The sequence below is a fragment of the Thermobia domestica genome, chromosome 5, assembly GCF_964235325.1.
Source record: "Thermobia domestica chromosome 5, izTheDome1.hap1.1, whole genome shotgun sequence".
NCBI lineage: Eukaryota > Metazoa > Arthropoda > Insecta > Zygentoma > Lepismatidae > Thermobia > Thermobia domestica.
Window position 1 is genome coordinate 163,584,996 of NC_137458.1, and position 14,930 is coordinate 163,599,925.

The following is a 14,930-nucleotide window of genomic DNA, read 5'->3' on the forward strand; positions in this document are numbered from 1 at the left end:
TATGGTAAAATCTTAGTTTTATCTTACGTATACATGTTACCACGTATTAGGGATCAGGGCATCTGTCTAAAAAATCATACCTGTAGATTTTCATTACATGCAAAAGTACATAATATACGTGCTCTTTAAAAAAAAAAAAAAAACTGTGAAGATTTTACTTTCAATTTTTAATGATTTATTTACCTTAGCAACTAACCGAAAACGTATAAATTACTTATAGAAGCTATAGGGTACGTATTATATACGAACAACTGACTCATCTTTGTACCACTGGTTTTGAATGTATATGTATTAATTAACCTTAATATTTCAATCTACACGAGACCTTTCTCAAGATCAGTTGCTCTACTTTACTGGTATTCCTCTATTTGTCTATTTCATTATGATGATTTATTGTACTGTCCTATATAGGGAAGTTCGTCGCGATCGTAATGCGGCAAATTATGGATGCGTTAAAATAGTAAATAATACTTTGGATAAAGTAGATAGTTTCAAACATCTAGGATCAATATTAACGGACGAAAACCATATTCACGAAGAAATTAAATGTCGACTAAAAGCAGGGAATTCGTGTTACTACTCGGTTCAAAATCTCTTATCGTCGCGAATTCTGTCGAGGAGTCTGAGGCTTAAAATATATAAAACGATAATACTGCCTGTTGTTCTGTATGGTTGTGAAACATGGTCGCTTACTCTGAGGGAAGAACATAGACTGAAAGTATTTGAGAACAAGATCCTGAGACAAATATTCGGACCCAAGAGGAACGGGAATGGGCCATGGCTTCAACTTCATAACGAGGAACTACATAATTTATACGGTTTACCGAACATTGTTAGGATCAAGTCTAGGAGGCTCAGATGGGCAGGTCATATAGCCAGGATGGAAGAAAGTAGGGACGCTTTCAAAGTCTTAACTGGAAAACGAATCAAAAGGCCCATTAGGAAGACCTAGGCGCAGATGGGAGGACAATATTAGTATGAAACTCGCAGGAATAGGAATACAAAGTAGAAACTGAATCCAGTTGGCTAAGGAAGTCAGTGGAGAGCTTTTGTAAACGCGGCATTGAACCTTCGGGTTCCATAGGCCATAAAGTTAGTTTTATTGTACTGTCCTATGAAAGAGAAAGTGACACCAGAAATATTCTGAAAAACACTTAACAATATCACAACACCAGGATTAAAAATTCACAAATGCATATATGTTACTTATGAATTAAAGTTCTCTTCAAATTGTTAGTGGACAGTAATTAACAGCTATGCTAGAAAAGTACGACATGAGCTTTTACATTCGCTTTTTTTTTTTTTTTTTTTTTTTTTTTTCACTAATAATATTGTAGAATTTGCTCTCCTATCCCTACTAGGTTTAAATATTCCGAACTTGAGAAATGTTTTGCATTTTACATTCACGAAATAAAAACTATTAACACTGAAAAATCAAAGAAAATAGGCAGATATATGAGAACATTAATACGCTGAAATGTGTGTATATTTAGGTAAAGGTAACGGATGATGTGAACGAATATAGAAGAACTAACAAAATGGAAATATGGAACGAAACAGAACTCCAGAAAAGAAAATCCATAACACGACTTTTGTCCACTACACTATCATGTTTTCTGGTATCGAATCAGGATCTCCCTAATCATAAGTGAGATCTCTGCCACTAAGCCACCGCACCCAAGAAATATCTTTTTTCTTCTTCTTCTTCATTTCGTACAGAGCTATGTGAGGTATTCTATTTACAACCTGATTCTTAAAACATATGCAATGGATTCTCGAAGATATCAGAAGAATTTCCAGTAATAAACTTACTCTGAAAACCTGTTGCATACGTACGGTACAATTCGCAAACATTCACATGTACACTCATGCCCAAAATGATTGTCGCATATCTATAACTGTCTTCTTGTAAGAGTATAATTTGATAATGATTTTGCAGGGTACTTTTAATACTGATACTTATGTGTATAATCGGGAAATGTATATTTGTGGTAAATTTCATAGGAAAAGAATTATAAATGCGAAAATCAGAATGAGTAAAACAAAATGTTGCTAAATGGACAAGAAAGTTTTATTTTCGCTTTATTGTTCTTATTTACTGCTCTTTTGACATGAAATTTACTACATACATGTCTTTGCCGATTATACACACACTAACACTATAAGAAATACTGGACGAATTCGTTATCAAATTATATTCCTACAACAACATATTTATAGACATGCAACAAAAATTTTGGACATGAGTGTACATATTATTTCCAGCATAATTCGCTGAACTACTTGAGCTAGGTTACATACTGTCCAATCTAGGACCCTTTAGAAACCGGTGTGTCGAACTTTCAGCAGCTTATAGTTCGGATATTTACAAAGTTCTGGGAATTTCTAGACAATAACAGAATGGTGGACTCTGGATAACATTTATCGGCACTGAACAAATCCTAAGAAGTTTTTCTAGTGATCTCACTCAAATTTGGTGAGTTTGATTTAATAGCTTCGGAAGTACGGACGTGATTTAAAGGCATTTATATTGTCGCTATGGTAGATGCTATAAAATCTCAAAAATTCAGTATTTTCTTTTTGTTGGAACAGGGAGTAAAATAATTTTAAAAAATTTACACGCTAATCCGCAGTTTTGGGGACTTTACAGAGTCCAAAAGCACGGTGTATCGCTGGGTTGATCGTTTTAAAGCCTGAAAAATTAGTATAAACGACGACCGATGCAGTACCTAGACAAAAGAAAAAAATAAAATCTGGTCATATTAAAACGTTTGTTATACCTAAAGCTGTGCCTGGATGTTAAAACAGAACAATGTATGGACAGGTCAAAGTATAGGTAAGTATCTACAATGGAATTATCGATATTTACTCCATTACTGACCTGTTACACGTTCTCCCTTCACAACCTAAGGACACGATAGTTGTAATGTGATATACTGCACAATATGGAAACAACGAGATAGAAAGAAACTAAGATGGTAAAGAAAGTGAAAAACTTATAATTTAAAAACTCAAGAAGAAAAATACGGTACCTGATATTTGTCTACAGTAATTTTTCACATGCCATGGTTTCTGCTCCGTCTATTATTTTTTTCTTCTTTGATATCTCCTCACGCTCTGATCTAGCCATACTTTCATTCGTCACAATATTCAATATAGCGTACTTTTATTGACCGGTATTTTTTTTTCTTTTTCTAAAGTCTGACGGCGAGACACTGAACTTGAAAGTTAAATGCCTATTACTAGTGTTTCTGTTTACAACCATTATGTTAGGAATCTGATACCTACATGATATTTAATGTGTAACTAACAGAAGCTAGTAGAAATGTATGGAAGATATATAAAATTATATAAATAAATAATAATAATAATAAAAATAAAAATACATAAAACAAATTACGTTAGAAAATAGGTAGATATATAATAACAGTAAAACTAAAAATTAGTATACGAAAAACGGAATAGGGTAGAGGAGATAAATGATTAAGATGAGGGGTGTGATGGTCCGCGAAAAAGATGACAGTGTTTATATCCTTCCATCAATTTCTGATTGTTATGGAAAAACCTGGGAAAAGGATGCACATGGAACCAACTAATGTATTGTTCTGATGAACTACGCGTTCTGGGATACGAAGATGTTAAAACGAGCACTGCAGGAGTATCAACGACTGCTGATGCGAATGGAAAAAGAAGTTATTTCTCAACATAGAAAGGTGGGCAATCCGGAAAAGAGTGACAATACGCATCGTTTCAACTGAAAAAGTATCCTTTGAAAAACAAGAAACCAAACAAGTGTCTAAATACTTAGACAGAAACAATATAACTGGATATTGTTCTACATTTTTACGCAATACGTTACCGGTATCTAAAAGATGCAACAATTCGTAGAAGATAAAATTTATTGAAGGTGAAAATCTTGCAGATGACTTATAGAAAGAACTAAACATTTGCCTACAATCACCTTGCACATACTTAAAGAAAGTCAAATAATAATAATAATAATAATAATAATAATAATAATAATAATAATAATAATAATAATAATAATAATAATAAAAGCTCTGTATTCGTTTATTATTTGAACAAGAGTGTAAAGTATCAGTTCCTTAACTACTGAATCACATGGATATTAATTAAAAACGTTTTCGCCATAAAAGTCCTGATATATTCTTCAGTAAGTATATCTAATATATAATAATAATGATATGAAGAAGAATCATACGATTACAAACTTGATATTCTATGGGTGAGTATTTAAAGAAAAAAAAATCCTAAAGCATGAAAAGTGAGAACTGCACTATACCTGATGTGAATGAGATGACCATCTGGCACGACGCATCGCTGTGAGGAGAATGGCCATCTCCCCCTGCACCACGTAAATTCCATGACCTGGGCAAAGCATTGTAGACCTGAAAAGATTTAAAAAGGAAAATAATTACCTCAAACGTCACAATTTCACATCATCTTATGGAAGTATTACACTAGAGTAAACAGAACTGAACTTCCTCGCGCTACAATCCCAAACGACTGGGCATGTACCTAGGTACATTCGTTCAATATTACGCGCAAATTTACTTTCATGACTCATTAAGGCTTCTTTTCGTGAAATGATATGAAATTTCTATTTACAGTTATCATTTCACAAGTTCCGACTAACAAATAAACGACAATTCCATTACATTTACAATTATAACACAAGATATGTTTTCTTAAGAGACAAAAGCATGGGTATCAACTAATTGCACCACAAACTCCCCTAAATATTCGTTGAATGGAATACAGGCAGACAGTTTCACGACTCTGTCGTTTACCCTGGTGTAGTTCTATGTCTAGGTGACTTTTTTCTATAATTAGACGATTTGTTATATGTCATTTATTTATTTGTAATTAAGTATTTTAAAATATTTACGTGCTTATTAGACTCCAAGCGAATGTGTGTGGTGGGGAAGAATTGTTTTGATCTATCAGCAGGGTTTGAAAAAACCCGGGTTTTTCTGAAAAAGCCCAACCCACCTGGGCCCATATGGGTATTTTCGGGTTTAATTGGGTTTTATCAAAATATTTCAATGTCTTTGGGGTAAAAGTGTTAAAATGTAATTTATATTTCAAGATTATCATTGTCACAACTTGCAACAATTTTCTAATCACTGCTGTTTTGAAAAAATGACCGCCATTTTGAAATTTTACGTTGGATCATCGCCAAAATATATACAGCTAATTTAGAGTATCTCGTGCTTCTACTCTAAAAATTTCGACTTAAAATACAGAAAATTGCTCTTTGTAGCGTGCATACCCGCTATTTTGAAAAAAAATAAATTGTCACCATTTTGAAATTTTACGTTGGTATGGCGCCAAAATCTATACAGGAAATTTAGTGTGTCTCGTGCTTGTACTCTGAAAATTTACACTTAAAAGACCGGAAGTGATTCCCTGTAGTATGTGTGGTACAAGCAGACGAACGAACAAATGCAGATTGAATCATCCCAGAAGCCTAAGTGACGTTTGCCAAATATGAACACCAAATATATTAATTTAATAGCGTAAAATAAATGGTTTTTATTGTTGTAGTTCACTTTCGATACCTTGTGCGTTCAATTACGGGAATTTCCCGAGCACTTGTTGCAAGAGGGATCTTTCCGGAAAATTAATTTAAGACCTTTAAGAAAGATATACTTCATATTTTATAAAATAAACTAACTTTTGGCTAGCTGGGGGCTCTGCCCCCAGGTCCCCGAGTTTGCTCGGCCTACGGCCTCACATTTCTTATCTATTGCCCTTTGCATCAGCAGTGAATTTCGTGAACTTGCTGTTCATATTTCCTGAATCTGCCCACCCGGGGTCATCGCCCCCCACACACTGTCTTCGCTCGGCCTACGGCCTCGCATCTCTTGGACCCACAGTTCTATCATTTCTTTTCCTATTTCAACTATTTAAAAGATAAGATTTTGTATCCCAAGAAAACTCCCATTTAAATAACAAGGGAATTTCTTCATCAGCCTTTAGACCCCTAAAAATATTTAAAATATTCACTTTTGGCTATTTTCCTGTCGGTTAGTCCTGGAATGCTATAATCATGCCAAATTTCATCATTCTAATCATGCTGGAAGGGCCTAAACATTTTGGGGTGTAGAAGACGTCCCATATAAATAACATGGGAAAGATTTTTCAGTTCCCCATAAAACCACTCTACGGTTGGAAATTTTTATTTCTGATGTTTCACTTAGGTAACGCTTACAAAAACGTACAAGCATACCGAATTTCAAGATTTTATTCCAATTCTAAGTACCGGTACCTAAAACATGAGATTATAAGTTTTTTTTTTTTTAAAGCCCATTTAAATAACATTGGGAAATTCTTCATCCAATCTTTGGACCCCCTCAAAATTAAAAAATATTCACTTTTGGCAATTTTCCTGTGGGTTTGTCCCGAAAAGCTACAATGATGTCAAATTTAACCATTGTAGCCCTACAGGAAGTGCTCAATAATTTGGGGGTGTAAAATGTGTTCCATACAAATAACATGGGGAAAGATATTTCAGTTCCCTATAAAACCACTCTAAAGTTGGATTTTTAAATTTTTACTGATTTACTTAGGTTCTGCTAAGAAAACGTACAAGCATACCGAATTTCAAGTTTTTATTCCAATTCTAAGTACCTAAAACATGAGATTATGTCCAAAAAAAGGCCCATAATTCCACATGGGGAAATTTTTCATCCCCTTTTTAGACCCCTAAATATTAAAGATATTCACTTTTGGCAATTTTTCTGTCGGTTAGTCCCAGAAACCTACCATCATGCCAAATTTAATCATTGTAGCCCTACAGGAAGTGCTCAATAATTTATATCAGCTCATGTAGTTTTATATATAGTTAGGATGTTTCAGAATGTCTTAAATGAAATTAAATATCTTCCAGAATAAAATAAATAGTTTTATTGTTGAAGTATTCAGTTCCGATGCTTTGTGCATTCAATTGGGGGAGTTTCCCGAGAACTTCTTTCGGTACGTATTTTTTTTCCTCCTCCCTCGAAAATACAGCTCCCTTTACTGTACATCGAAACTTCCACTAGTACGAAAGTTCGAATTCAGCACTTGAAATAGTAAGCGGTACGTAGTTCGGAACTCTGAGCATCGAGTTTTTTAAATTTGACGAATTTTTACGCTTTTGTTGGTCTTGATTCTACAGAATGCTTATTTGAAGAGTACCTACAAATAACTGCACTAAACTGTTGTTGTTGGAAAACTAAATTTTACTGAAGAATACTTGTGTTACCATCAAAGGTAAGAAATAATACTAATAGTTTTACTAAATGCACTACATGTTTACTGGTAGTACCGGCATCTATGGTTTTAAACGCGTCAAACGTATGAGGGACAACGTCCCTCGGCGTCGCCGAGTTGGCGAGCACACTATTAACGGAAAGTATTTTCTAAAGTATAAAATTGTATTTGTTTCCTTCAAATAGGCTATAAGCATAATCCATACATTAATTTGTTACTTAATCTCAAGCTAAGGTAAGGTTTTTTTTATTCATTCAGTGCATTCAGAACTTTATAAAGGTCTTGTGTTGAATGTTGTTGTATACCTTAACGTGAAAACATTCAATTCGCCCAAGGAAAGTCCAAAATCTGATAAAAATCACTTTCAATATGATCACCTTGAATGTATCAATAATATATTAACAAAAAGCTCAAAAACCCAGGTGGGTTTTAAGATGGGTTTCTTCAGGTGGGTCCAACCCGAAAAAACCCGGTGGGTTTTCTCGGGCTGGGCCCACTTGGGCAAACCCTGTCTATCAGGCTAGGTAAAATGAACAACAATTAAAATGGTTTGCACATTTATCTCTCTTTAGTAAGTCCTCACGTCTACCAATAAAACAATTTTATTTTGTGTTCTAGACAGGGTGGAAAAAAATCATGATTTTTTTCAAAAAAATCATTTTTGTTGATTTTTTTGATTTAAATCGATTTTTTTGATTTAAATCAAATCTTTTTCTTCGTATGATACAAGTCGCGAACAGAAGAAAAAACATTAGGAATTAGTATTAAATGTTAATTATGTCATTTAAGTGAAAGTATTGGGTTTTAATTTTGAATTAAATCCCAATCGTTAACCTATTTCCATCCCAAACAATGTTTCTTAAGCATTAAGGAAAAAGTACAGCAATGTATATCAACATGACACTTTTCTTTTCACGAAAGTTACTGATATTTGGCAGGGGCATATTTTTAAACAATTGGAACTAGCTAGTGGCACGAAATACATATAAAGTACATCAATTTCGCCTAAAATTAACTAACTCACTCTATGACCTATGGAACCCGGAGGTTCAATGCCATGTTCACAAAAGCTCTCCTGACTTCTATCCTTAGTCAACTGAATCCAGTTTCTATTTTGTATTTTTATTTCTGCGAGATCCATCTTAATATTGCCCTCCCATGTGCGACTAGGTCTTCCTAATGGTCGTTTTCCGATTGGAGTTCCAGTTAAAACTTTGAAAGCGTTCCTACTTTCTTCCATTCTCGCTACAGTCCTGCCCACCTGAACCTCCAATATTTGATGACCCTAACAATGTTTGGTGAATGGTATAAATTATGCAGTTTCTGATCATGAAGTTTTCTCCATTTCTCATTTCCGTTCCTTTTGGTTCCGAATATTCGTTTCAGGATTTTATTCTCAAATACTTTCAGTCTGCGTTCTTCCCTCAGCGTAAGCCACCATGTTTCACAACCATACAGCACAACAGGCATAATTATCGTTTTATATATTTTAAAGCTCCAAATTCCTCGACACAATTCGCGATGATAAGAGATTTTGAACTGAATAATAACACGAATTCCCTGCAGGAATTCCAAAATAAAAAAATCAAGATGATCAGTTCCAGAAGAAGAAACACTTGTGATTGTTAAAAATATGTTTCATGTGACGTGAAAAACAGTTCAAATGCGAGTTGTCCGTGCATTTAAGACATCTATACATAGCAGGCACGTTTTTATACTTTTCTGTTGGCTATTTTATTTCCTCTTACAATTTTTCCTGCACAGGCGCGACAAACTTTCTGCGATCACATCGCAGATCGCGGCATATTCTGCAATGGGGTCAAGTATCCACTTTATCAAAAGTATTATTCGATATTTTAACGCATCCAAAATTTATCGTATTACGATCCCGAGGAACTTCTATATATTTAGTACATAAATTTCGCCCAAAAATTTTAAAATCTTTTGTTTCGGAGAGGGGATCGAACGCTCTAAATACGCCCCTTTTATCTGGAAACAAACAAATAGACATGAACACAAAAGAGCTTTCATCTTAAATGTCCATGGTGATTTCCCCATTGGGACAGAAATTTTAAAACCCTGTGTTACAAAGAGAAGAAAGCAGGATTCACCCGTAACCCGTTCAAACGGGATTTTCCCTGATAGTTCCCACATGATACTCGTTTCATGCTGTGCTTACATACATTTGAGTCTCACTGTATTATGATTATTATCTTCCATAATCGGAATAACAGAAGAGAAACGGGTTTTACTTACTTACACTTTAAATTAATTCATTTCGGAATTTGATTTAAATCAACGATTTTTATTAAAAAAATCAAGTGATTTAAATCTTGATTAAAATCGTGATTTAAATCAGACTGATTTAAATCAATCCACCCTGGTTCTAGATAGTCTTAATCTGCACCCAAAGGAATTATTTATTAATCATACTCATAAAATATGAACTTCTCTTACAACCAAATGTACCCTTACTGCCTTAGAAAGTGTTTCTTAAGGGAGGAGTTGCATTAATGGGTACGGATTAACTTTAGGAAGGCTAATTATAAATATAGCGTTTGCACATATGGCTTAAAAACTGCAATACATCATACACGAATGAGCTTAAAAACACAAACCAACTTATGCTAGGTGGCGACTAAAAAGCACGAATGCTAATCGAATCAGAGCACGAGCGCAGCAGGGAGCTCGAGCAGTATGGTGAGGGTGCGTCCGTAGGGAATAGGTACATTAGCGACAGTGGGTAAACACAAACAAGACTAGCGGGGGGAAAATATTATATGGCATAACATCGCATGACTTCCGTGTAAAACAGCTTTGCGATACTTCTATTATCACTTTACACACTGCCTCCACTTCATCACGGCTTGCTTATGGAGCACAATTTGCATTTTGTACTGCTACCTTATTATATGTGAGTAAGAGGTTTCTTGGAACCCCAACGTTTTGTGCTTTCAAATGTCTGGTAATTCAAACTTCTGCTTCAATTTTCTGTTTGAGTGTCACATCACTGAGTTTCTGTATTCCCGACAATATCATCACTGCCAGTACGCTATTCAGACCGCTCACTGGAACGAGTCGGACACTTTTACACACCTTTCGGATACTTCGATCAGGCAAGGTTCTAGAACACAAGTTCCCCTCCAGGTCCACCACGCAGAAGCCAAGTTAGGTGAATTACGACGATAAGTAAACTATTTCAAACTATCAAAGTATCATATTTCAAACTATTAACTAACCAAAATACCAAAAGTATAAAAGGATTTCTTCCAATAATCCACATTATAAAACAGGGTTGGCTCTTTTAAAACAGTTGGTTGTTTCACGAAAGAAAAAAAAAAAACTGGTTTAAACCAAATAATAATAATAATAATAATAATAATAAAGAAAATGCTTTAAATCGTGTGAACTTTATGGTGATGTTCCACATATCAAACCATCTGCATTAGTTTTATTTCCTTTTTACCTTTTAATCAAGGTGTCCCATGTTCAATTCTCGGTCGAACCACAACCCTTCTGTCATGCACAAACCAAGTAGCGGTTCGGATGCCACTTAAAGCGAAAGTATTTTCCTTGATAACCTCGGTATTGCACAAGGATGTTAAGCCTCAACATACGAAATGATACCATATTGTATATTTCTGCTTGCCTGAATGCCTGTTGTTTTATGAAGAAGCCAAGGTTGCTTAAATATATTGATATATATTAGCAAAATTTATCGACTGTCTACGTAGCTTCCAACATTACCTTGGATTGAACATTCAGTTTTAATTTAATTGAATGATATCTACACACTAAATCTGTAATTTAATACCTCAGATTTAGCGTACTGATTATGATACGTTGACCACAAAATTTTACATGCCAAGCAATAATGATTTTCCCGTTATTGCTTTGCATTTAAAGTAATAACAGGATTTTCCCGATGGCTAAGGCGGGAGTTTCCCGATTTATATATAATTTTGTATAATGGTTTCACTTGTGCAACTGATTATCTTTTTGTCCTGAAATGACTCTTGACGATTATATTACAAGTAAAGATCAGTACAACGTATTTTTGTACTTACTGTATGACTGTGTGGGGGATTTGAAAACATATCGCATGTCCCGTGCACGTGAATACTTCTTACTGTTGCACTACCTACAGAAATGATTCTATATCATGTACAATTGGTAATAGAACACGCTGTATTCGCACTCCATGTTGGAGTGTGAACAGAACATGATCTGGGTTTGTTTTGTGTTTTATTAGCACTTGTACATGATATAGAATCATTTATGTAGGTAGTGCAACAGTAAGAAGTATCCACGTGCGCGGGAGATGAGAAGTAGCTGTTGTAAATTATTATCGTGATTGATTCCTTTGTCCAAGATAAGACAAAAAGTATAGACCTCCCTGGGAGCACAAATGCTTCCTTTCGGAGTTATAGCTTGCCGAAAACATGAAAATATGAACTTTAAAGGTCCATAGCTCCAAAACTATGGGACCTACCGCAGTCGGGTCAAGACTTTACTTAGGAACTAATATGTGCCCTATCCTAATAACTAAGTTTCAGAATCATGCGGTGTATCTGCAATAATTTTTATAGAGGTAGTTGGTGAATACTTCAGATTATATGCCAGTAGAAAAACTCCCTCTATAAAAAATGATGCGCAAATACCTTAGGATTCTGAAACATGTTTTTGGATAGCGCACATACTAGTTCCTCAGTGAAGTCTTGACCTCACTACGGTAGGTCCCATAGTTTTGCAGCTATGGACCTTTAAAGTTCATTTTTTCATGTTTTCGGCAGCCTATAACTCTTAAAGGCAAGCATTTGTGCACCCAGGTTGGTCTATACTTTTTGTCTTATCTTGGTGTGAGGAATCACCTCCCAAACGTTGCCGGTGTATGCAGAGATGCAAATAACCACACACCTGGGGCAAGCGGTTTATCGGTGCGGGCGAGTATTTAATATTGTACCCACGGTAAGTAAATTATTTCTATTGTGGGATGTGGGCTAGTAGTTTTTTTTTTTTCTTGGGCTAGTAAAACTGTGTTCCTTATTTGCATCCCTGATATAATGAATTTATGCACGTACCTCTATTCTCAATCTGCACTGAAATCTGAGCTCTGTGAATAAATTGTACTGCGTTAACATTAAAGTGACTAATACTGTTTAACGTTTTGGCTAAACTTTAGGGTTCACTCGAGCAGACGGCTTTACCAAAAACAAAATTTATAGTTAAAATACGTTGTCAAACACTTTTCCTAAAAGTAGAGTGTGAATATAAGTAATTTATGTCATTAGATATCATATTGAAATACATTTTCAATGGAACTGAACGTATTCCAAGTGTAACTATTTACTGAAGCGGAAGAATACAAGAATGCGAAAAAGGTGGAAATAAGCAACGGAAAGGTTCTGTTCGTGTTAGCGATGGACATTTGAGATGGATATAATGCAAACATACGATTTTATTACAAAGAATTGTGTGATAAAGAGCGTCATATTATAATTTTTTTTGCAGCATCATGGTATGTTGAAACGTAAAATCAACTATGCGAAGTGTGGAAAAAGTAAAAATTCAAAACACGAATTTCTGTTCCGGGAAACTAGTGAAGCCATCTTGAAAGTAAGAGTTATTACGATTATTTAAGTGATTTTGAAGGTGAAAATTATTGCGGATATTTTATGTATTTCTCCACTATGCTTGTTTATGCGTACGTCACCGCCGGTGACGCGCCTGCTTCCTACGGACGCACCCACTCGCTCCGCTCGGGCCCCTGCTGCGTTCCTGCCCTGACTCGGTTAGATAGCATTCGTGCTTTTAGTGGCCACCTAGCACAAGTTGGTTCGTGCTTTATTCATTAGCTCTTTATTTAGTGCATGCTCTGCAAGAAGAAATCGGAAAATGCAATAAATGTGTGAAAATTTGGTGGAGCCGTCTGCTCGAGTAATGCCGTGACGGGATAAGGCAGCCCGGATCCCTTTGGTTAAAATTAATCGAGTGTAATTTCTTGGATCTGCGTAAGGACACCAACTGGAGCGGGCACTGTAAAGTTCACCCTTTGTTTTTATTCGACTCATTCATATAATTTCAAAACACACTTGTTTACATGACATACTTACATGCTGTTTACTTCTTGTAACTACATATGGAACTAACTCAATCACAAACAGTACAAATTCGATTACCTAATAAGTACACGTATGTACACAAATGCTTTCTTTATATTATGCTCTCATTGCACGTATAATCTAATATACATGATACCATACGACACGTAAACTTCTCCAACGTAGCGCGATTTCCGATAAGCAAGTCGCTAGTAGCGACGCGATGCGATTTAAGAACTGTCAGCTGACAGACCATAGTATACGGCACAGGTGAAACAGTTTCCTATGCAAGAGCCTCAGCTCAAACTACAGATTTCCAACACTTGCCACTGGATAATTTCCTACTAAAACTATACGCAAAGCAAGAGGTAGTAAGGAATAAGTCCACCAACATTTTTAAAATTTAGGATATAGGTTAAGTGTGTCGTATCAGAAGAAAGAGCATTGCGTAAGCAGTTAATTGATATAAGCAACATATCATCATCATAATAATAAGGAATTATGCTATTCCTGCGCACTTTGTTGACGCAAATTAAGACGCTTACCACAATCCTCGGCTATCTTCTTCAATTTGAGGTAGCGATCTTGTTTTAGTACGAACCACCAATTGTAGTATATTTTGTCTCTCCGTCTTTTTACTTCCACTATACCCTCAAGTTCCTTATGATATAGTTTCTTCTTAACCGACGTCCCAACTAGTTTATCTTCTCTTCCTCTAATATTGTTCCTTTTCCTCTTACTATTCGTAACACTATCTCATTCGTTTTTTGTCGAACCCAGCAAATTTTCTCCATTCTTTTTCACCCACAAGAGCCTCGAGTCTTTTTTCGTCGATTTTGCGTAGTGTCTATCTCTGTCCCATAAATATAGCCTAATAGTCCACACGAAATATTTTAGTTTTTTCTTTAATCTCCTTTGGGCATGGAATGGGTAGTGAGAGTAACTTTATTTAAGATTTGTGCGTGGGGTCTTTGGTTCGATCCCAACTTGCATCAAGTGGGCTCTGTGGCGTATAAACACCATGTGCGTAGGTTCTCTTTTTTCATTCCACCATTTTATTCATTATCATCATCACTGTCTACTTTAGCCTTCACGACATAACCATGGGAAATAAAATTGAAAGATTTGTTTCATTCGATCACTTTTTCATTTGCATGTTGTTCGCCTGCCCTTTCAGTAGCGAATACCTGTGCCTGTGGGTGTTTTGTGGATGACGAGTGGAGGTTAACCTCTCACATACGAAGAATACATACAAATAGTAAACTCGGCGAAAAACCTGAAATCTCACGTGGCCAGTACATAGTGCGACGAAGGAACTAACCTTCATTCTGATGTCGTTTTCGAATCTAAGGGTCGACTAGCATGGGGTGAAGGAGTCGTAGTGTTCACAAACAACAAAATAAGCAATAATAATAATAATAATAATAATAATAATAATAATAATAATAATAATAATAATAATAATAATAATAATAATAATAATAATAATAATGTTTAATCTCTGGTCTGCTTGAACTAGACATTCACTGGTCATCATTATGTTCAGCTGCT

At 35.3% G+C, this 14,930-nt stretch overlaps 1 protein-coding gene across 5 annotated transcripts in view; it reads right to left on the reverse strand.

Moving 5' to 3' along the window:
• Positions 1–13,603, reverse strand: part of garz (Sec7 domain-containing protein garz) — a 170,047-nt gene extending 156,444 nt beyond the window's left edge. For 2 of the 5 annotated variants that reach the window (XM_081759312.1, XM_081759310.1), the window contains exons 1-2: positions 13,392–13,601; positions 4,304–4,409 (exon numbers count right to left, since the gene is read on the reverse strand). In XM_081759312.1, coding sequence (XP_081615438.1) covers positions 4,304–4,409; positions 13,392–13,393 — 108 coding nt within the window. In that variant the 5' untranslated portion in view covers positions 13,394–13,601. Of the gene's footprint in view, positions 1–4,303; positions 4,410–13,391 lie in introns of all 5 variants that reach the window. The other 3 variants (XM_081759311.1, XM_081759313.1, XM_081759314.1) reach the window with 3 other exon arrangements.
• Positions 13,604–14,930: the final 1,327 nt, after the last annotated feature.